Source organism: Megalops cyprinoides, chromosome 6, assembly GCF_013368585.1.
Source record: "Megalops cyprinoides isolate fMegCyp1 chromosome 6, fMegCyp1.pri, whole genome shotgun sequence".
Lineage (NCBI taxonomy): Eukaryota > Metazoa > Chordata > Actinopteri > Elopiformes > Megalopidae > Megalops > Megalops cyprinoides.
The window spans coordinates 7,477,264-7,484,650 of record NC_050588.1 but is presented as its reverse complement, the minus strand read 5'-3'; the positions used below and the strand labels follow the sequence as shown (position 1 = coordinate 7,484,650).

At 40.3% G+C, this 7,387-nt stretch overlaps 2 protein-coding genes across 3 annotated transcripts in view; both read left to right on the top strand.

Annotated features, from left to right (window-relative positions):
- The first annotated feature begins 773 nt into the window (after positions 1 to 773).
- Positions 774 to 2,463, top strand: foxl2l (forkhead box L2-like). The gene has a single exon (XM_036531520.1). The coding sequence runs from the start codon at positions 837 to 839 to the stop codon at positions 1,707 to 1,709; it is 873 nt and encodes a 290-aa protein (XP_036387413.1). The 5' UTR covers positions 774 to 836; the 3' UTR covers positions 1,710 to 2,463.
- Positions 2,464 to 3,748: 1,285 nt separating this feature from the next.
- The window catches only part of pik3cd (phosphatidylinositol-4,5-bisphosphate 3-kinase, catalytic subunit delta), a 43,807-nt gene continuing 40,168 nt past the window's right edge, over positions 3,749 to 7,387 (top strand). For both annotated transcript variants that reach the window (XM_036532061.1, XM_036532062.1), the window contains exon 1: positions 3,749 to 3,814. The gene's annotated coding sequence lies outside the window, so the exon portion shown is untranslated. The remainder of the gene's footprint in view (positions 3,815 to 7,387) is intronic.

Sequence of the window (7,387 nt, the reverse complement as noted above, 5' to 3'; positions counted from 1 at the left end):
ACAGAAATTTTGTCTTTGAGTAGTGAACTACATGTAATTAAACTAGTAGTTTAACTACATTTTGCAGTAGCTTACTGGTAGTTCAACTACATTCATATTTGCATAGTGATTCAAGCAGTTAAATTACTTTTTACATTCTACATTTTTGTGTAGTTAACTACTGAAACTACAAACAATTTCGGGCCATAAAAGGAAAGGAATATTTTTTTTTATTTTTATTTTACTATTGCTTCTCTAATGTAATTGAACCCCCTTTGACCAGCCCCGCCCCCTTTTGCTCTCATCCTGACCGCTGTGAAGGCATGCCCAGGCAATGCATTCGTCAGGCGGCCACCACCACACACTTGACCTTTGTGTGTAGTGCATGTGCAAAAGGGCGGCCGTTGCTCAGTGCTCACACAGCGACAATGTCATCATCATATTTTGTTATAGTTTCGTATCACATGTACATTGTCAATTTGATCATTTTTACAAAGCAGTTTGAACTACTTTTCAAACCAAACTAGATTTCTCCCTATATAGTTTTTCCATGTAATGTAGAGCTGTATATTAAATCATTTATTTGTTAGTGGGGTTCGGTAAAAATCCAATGGGATATGTGATTTTGAAAAAGAGCTGTCGATGACCTCCGTGTGAACCTAAACAAAGATAAAAGAATCCGCAAGTTTTCGCCTACTCCGAGGATTTTCCGTGGGAGGGGTTTACCCACACAGATGTTACCACCTGAGATAAATGTCTCATTGGCGCTCGGGAGCGACTAATCCAGAGAAGGCGCACAACCCTTTTGCTGCCGCTTGCATGTCTCCTGAGCGGTTGTTGGAGACGAAAACACAGTGATGATGGAAAAGTTCGTAGGCACGGATACCTACGGTGTCCAGCGGAAACCGGAGTGCTCTGAGAGTGTCCTGGATCTGGACTCCGCTGAGGTGAGCATTAGCCCAGCCTCGAGCGATGGGGGAGAGGGGAAAGGGGAGGAACCGGACAAAGTGGACATTTCTCAAAAGCCCCCTTACTCTTACGTGGCCCTCATAGCGATGGCTATCAGGGAGAGCGAGGAGAAGAGGCTGACGCTCAGCGGAATCTATCAGTCCATTATCACCAAATTCCCGTACTACGAGAAGAATAAGAAGGGGTGGCAGAACAGTATCCGCCACAATCTCAGCCTGAACGAATGCTTCGTCAAAGTTCCCAGGGAAGGCGGCGGTGAAAGGAAAGGGAATTATTGGACGTTGGACCCTGCCTACGAGGATATGTTCGATAAAGGGAATTACAGACGTCGGAGACGGGTGAAAAGACCCTACAGACCCCCGTCGGCTCCGTATTTGGCGGGGAAACCTTACTTGAATTATCCTGACGGATACTACCTGCACCAGAATCCGAAGTACTTGCAGGCGCCCTTCGTAAGTGGCTCTTGGTCTCTTTCCCAGGCAAGTCATTTGAGTCAGTCCTCATCAATGAACTATCAGCACCCGCAGTCCGCCAGCGGAGACTCCAGCCCTGTCTCCATAGATAGCTATTGCCATGGCCATCTCCATTCGTCCTACAGCCCCTATCACCGACACCCGAATGTGCTAGTGCCCCATAGCGGTAGCCCCTACGCCGGGATCGCCCAATCAGTCAGCCCTGGTGGTGCAGCGTCCACTGGAAGCTACCACCAGTTTTCCTGCGCCTGGCAACCAGACATGTCCCTGATGCATTTTTATGACTAGAGGTCAATATCGGACTTCAAGCTGTTTGGCCAAGTAGTGCATTCAGCTATGTATATATTTGTTTGAACGTTTTTTCTGTTTATGGCAGTCAAAACCGAATTTCACATGGGAGGCTGAAACGATGGGAAACGAAGGTTCCATAGGCCACCCTTATTTTGCGACTCGTTTAAGACGTGTACGGATGTTAAAATCAGATCCTTGAATCCACAGAGACACTAAACGCTTTAATAAAAGCAAAGAAAGTCTTGAAGGCTAAATGAAACATACGAGGTTCTCATGTTGGTGTTATACAATTTCGTGTTTTGAGGAGGCATGTACAAGTAACTAACTGTTATAAATTGACGTTCAAGACGTGTTATAAAGGGCAAGGTCTTTATAATGAAAACGACACATTCCTGCTGAATCACAACGACAGGTTTTAGTTTAACAAAATGTTTTTCGAACAAACTTAAGGGCTTTGTGTTTAAATGTTATTATTTGTTTGAAAATGTATTTTTAAAAACTCGTTCAATGACCATTGCCAATGTTGTCGCAAAGCTGACAATAGTGCCAGATTCGCTTGCTCTTCAGTTTTTGTTTTTCACGTTTTATCACGTTTTTGTTTTAAACGTTTTATTCACGTTTTAGCACATTAAAGTGCAACTACTTTTATTCTGACATGCAAACCTTGATATGTAGGACTGTGGATGAATTGCCAGCAATAACATTGTTCCTTTGTGTTTCGTTGTTCCCGACTTTCAGAATTTAGAATTGTGAATTAAATTAAGAAAACTTTACGGTTCACTTAATTGTGCATTTTTATACATGTTTAAATTAATGTTACCTTTTGAAACATTTGCAATAAAACTTTTGTCAATACATTTGAATGAATTTGTCTGTTTCTTACTTAAGATATGGTTTCTTTACGCATTGACAAAGAATATGCGGTAAAGTAGCCCGTTCATAGAGTAGACGGTGAAATAGAAGCTGGAACTGTTCCTTTTTTCGGGTGCAAGTACTACCGCGGCATAATTTGATTCTTTAAAATGGATTTTTACTTTTTTTAGTTGTTTTGAGATACACACTACAGAGTTAAATTAACGCTGCTGATTTTATGGGTGTTCACAATTAAGATGGTTTATTGGAAAAAAAAAAACACAAGTATATTGTAAACGTAATCAATAATATTACTTGGGAGAGACATTATGAGGTAGTAATGGTTTAATTCTTCCAATGAACGTTGGCCACACAAGGATATCTTTTCAAATTCGTATGCTTAACGTTGTTATTGTTATTATTGGTAGTAGGCTATATTTTTGCTCTTCGTATTTTAGTAAGAGTATCGTTGAGCACGACATAAATTCATTACTTAAAGAACAATAAAACCAATCGATTAGGTGATAATAAACATTTTAAGTTATATAGTTAGCCACAAGTTTAAAAAGTTCTGTAAATCTTGTGACCGGTTCATTGGTAACCTGTTGTCTTGCAAACGTATGCCACACGTTGAAAGCGCCACCTGGTGGTCATTAACTATTTAATTATATTTTTCGCAAACTTCCTTAACTCCACAGGACATTTGTAGACGTATTGGACCCTGCAACCCAAAACAATCTGAAATTATTGTCATCAAATGTAACCAAATGTATCTACCTGCTCGGACTCTCTTGCTTGGCCCAATCTATCACCTGCATGAAGCGTAACCAGCGCAAAGATGATGCAATGATGTTTGCAACGGTATTGATGATAGGAGTCGCTTAGCCTTGTTCTTATACGCAAAAGAACATTTTGAAATATGTCTATGTGTTTCGGCGCGATGCTCTGCATTAGACCCTGTCCACTATTTAAAGACAATCTAAGCAAGAGCGCAGTAGCACCCGACGCTTTTCACTAGGTGACACTGTTGCACGCACGAAGCAAACATGTAGTATTTCCGTTGAAGGAGTTTGGTGACTGAGGTAGTGCGCCTGGTGTATCTTAATGGGGTTTGGTGTTACAGTCGCATGGGAAGTTATTAGCGGTTGAAGAGGAACTCAAAAAAATGCACAGGAAGCAAGTGTGTAAAACTCAGCGGCAGCAAAACATCTGCTAAGGACGTCTGAATTTGCACCAATCGAATGTATAAGGTGAGCGGCTTAATTCTTAAGTGAGACTTTTACACATGAACCTTAATTAATGCATGTTCTTTTCTGTTGCTGTGTGCTACACAGTTTAGACCAAAGTACACGAATAATTACAACAGAACATGCCATATCGGTACTATATGGCAATGTGTGACGTTTGCAAGGTATATTTTTGTCTTTCATCAACAACCAAATCATATTGCTTTTTATTATGTGCTTGTCGATTTTTCGTATGCATCATTGTCTAATTCTGGTAAATTTATGATCCATCAGTAATACTCCAATCAATACCTGCCTGATTCTTGTGGGCTTATATGTTTCACTCAACCTCTGACTCTTATGAACTGCATTCGTGAGAAATTCCCCTCTAGGTATTTTTAGGGTGCTTTTACATGCACCAGTAACCTTCACTTGTTTACAGAGTTTGCTGCGATGCAATCGTTGTGATCTAAAACGACAGACTGTTTCATGTTATGCCCCCTTGCCTTTGCAGCAAAACGATGCTCCCGTTTTACTGCCAAAAAAAAAAAACCCGCAAACGAGTTCCCGCATTTTACGGTCAGCGCAAACCTCAGATTGGTCATTCATGTCGATCAACTTTGATAGACATGACCCCTACTGGGCAAGTCAGAGCGACTCTTGTGACATTGCAAACTGTCAGGAAACATAATTACTACACATTTTGCACTGTTTCCACTCATTGAAGAAACTGTTATGTCTTCTTCCTGCGAGCTGCGCAACCAAATATGAGGGCTCTGGCAAAAACTACCAACTGAAATTACTTGGAATTGTTAGGCAATGACAGTTAACATCTCTCCTAAATCGGCAGTTTTCTGAATCTATTAGCACTCTTTCCTCCATTTATTTTAGAATTGTCCACTATTATTTTGGGTCAAGCTGGTGTTGAGCCATGTGATCTTGAACGTGATCTTGAAAAAGATATTTTTTCTCTGAAGGATTATATTGTTTTTCTATTCTTACCCATAAGCTTACCCATGTCAGCAGTCACTGAAAGTAACGAAAATTATGTAAAAATACAAATAATATCCTATTTTCTTCAAATCAAGGTGCTATAGCAGTTTCTCGAGGTGTCACTCACCCTCTGTGGGTTAAAAGAATTCTGTTTTAAAGTCATACAGACTTATTTTCAAACACATTTTGAACGCACGGGATACAGGTATAACTTTCTATGGCGCATATCACAATGTAATGTTTTTTTTTCTGCCAAACCCTCAGTTTGCCTCGTAGTGTTTTTTTTTTCAGGTCGCATTGTGGTTTTCAGAGTCACCTTAAGATTTTCTCAATTAACTTGTATCAGGGCTGGTGTCTTCTTCAGATTGCCAGAAAAAAATAATTTTACCTACCGCGACGTTCAGTATACAATTACGCGTGCTTTAATAAATTCATTCACTTATGTCCCAGTGTCTCCTTAAGTAGCCTATACAACATGCGCTGTCTTCTACAGCTTCTAAGTTTGTAAGAGTCGCTCAGCTGAGTCAGGGTGAGTATGTTATAAACCCTATAAACACTAATAATACTACAGCTTCCACTGCTTCTAGTACTACTACAACAACTGTAATAGCAATAAAAAAGATAATAACACTATTATTATTGTGATGATAGTACACACATATTGTAAGTGCTATAAATTTATAATAATACAAAATGACAACAACACTACAACTACTACTGCTAGTAAAACATCATATTATTATAGCTATTATTATTATTATTGGTGTTGTTGTTATGGATAATTGTACAGTATTTATACCCATTATAAGTCAGGCTGTTGAGTACTACGCCATATTTGTATTGCTTGTTTATTGATAGATTTTATATATCACATTGTATTTAGCTGCGAACACAAGTCCTGTTCCACAAGTAGAACAGGAACAAGTCACGAGATAATTTGAAGCGACAACAAAGAGACTATTTAGCATGACTCTACACAACCTTGATTAATGCAAAAATGTGTTTGGCAGTCATGACTTTAAATGGAATAATCTTGAAATTAATGGTTGTTCAATATGTGCTATTTGTAAGATCTTCAGAACAATCCTCCATTCAGAAACATAGCCATGGCAGATCTGTATTCCATTAACGACACGTGGGGAAAGGAGGCCAGCCACTGGCTAAGAAGTGACACTAATTAGTAGTGGTTGAATACAGGTGTGTTTGGCTGCTGAAAGGGCAGATGTCCAATTGGTTGTTTGGGATGTTGCTTGGTCAGCTGTATTCATGGTCGAGTTCTTCACTTTATTTATTTATTTAAATGGCTCTGTTTGCATTTCATGTGCGGTGCAGTGGCCAGCACTGACACCACAGGCTGTGCTCAAGAGGAAGTGACATAGACATGCAGCGTAAAGATGCGATCAGTGAGCAGACAGGTGACCCTTTCCCATTTCTGAGAAGGCAAAACAAATCCCTGCCATTTAAACTGTACAGTTGTAGCTTGCGGCTTGGAGAGGTCTGTGCTCGGCGTGTCGATGGCTATATTTGTTTGTCACGTCAGCCACAACATCAACAAGTGTTTGGTACCGCGTCGCAAAATCAAGATCCCTCAGATCGTCAGCCGTATCGCCGGTCTTGTGAACGCCACAGTGTGCAACCAGATGTATCTTCTGTGCTTGTGTTGCTCTCAGCCCTGTTCTACAGTGAAGTCTAGTTACAGCTGTCTCGTTGGCGTCTTACTTCCTCTTCGGTGTTGCCATATGGCTGGATGAAGTTATTTTAGTGTGAGCGCTGTCTTTATCTTCATGTGGTGCTGCTTGATGTCACCTGCACCCTGAATACTGCAGGGTTATCTGAGGTGTCTTGTTAGTGTCTTACTTGCTTCCATGTTGCCACTGTCTTAGCTGAATAAGATTGGTGCTCAGTATGTGTTTGTCTCTATGCTCTCTACATGTATCAACACCGCATATCTTCCGTAAATGAAAATAAAAAAACGTCTTGCCAGGGTCAGATTAATGTCCATTGACAATAAATGTTGACTTTGCTTCACTCCAGCACAGAAATGGTCCAAGACCCCATGAATAAAATTTATCTGGTGTGACTGATTTGAAATGACTGTTCAAAAACTTGTTGATGTTCCTTCAGTGTTTGTTGGAGAGTACGTGCAACAGGGAATGTGCTGTTCTAACGTTAACTAGAAAGTCGTTGATATCATCGCAGTCGTGGGTGTTTACCTAGCCAGCACTTGGTAGCTGAGTTATTATTCCACTTCTGCACCTTTTGGATCAGTTCCCAGTCATGAGAGCAGCAGTGTGGTGTAGTGGTAAGGAACTGGGCTGGTGACCCAAGGTTTGCTGGTTCTATTCCCTTGGCCACTGCTGTTGTACCTTTGGGCAACATACTTAGCCTAGACTGCCTCCTTAAATATCCAGCTGTGTAAATAAATGATGTAAACCTGTAAGCATTCTGAATAAGAGCAACTGTAATGTTAAAAGTATGTAAGAAAGATATGTTGAATTTCTCTGGGGATATGTTCATGACTGAAAAGGTTTTTTAATAGATGCAAATATTGAGTCTAACATTTTTACATTGCTTTATCGTCCATTTGAGTGTGTTCCTGCTGTG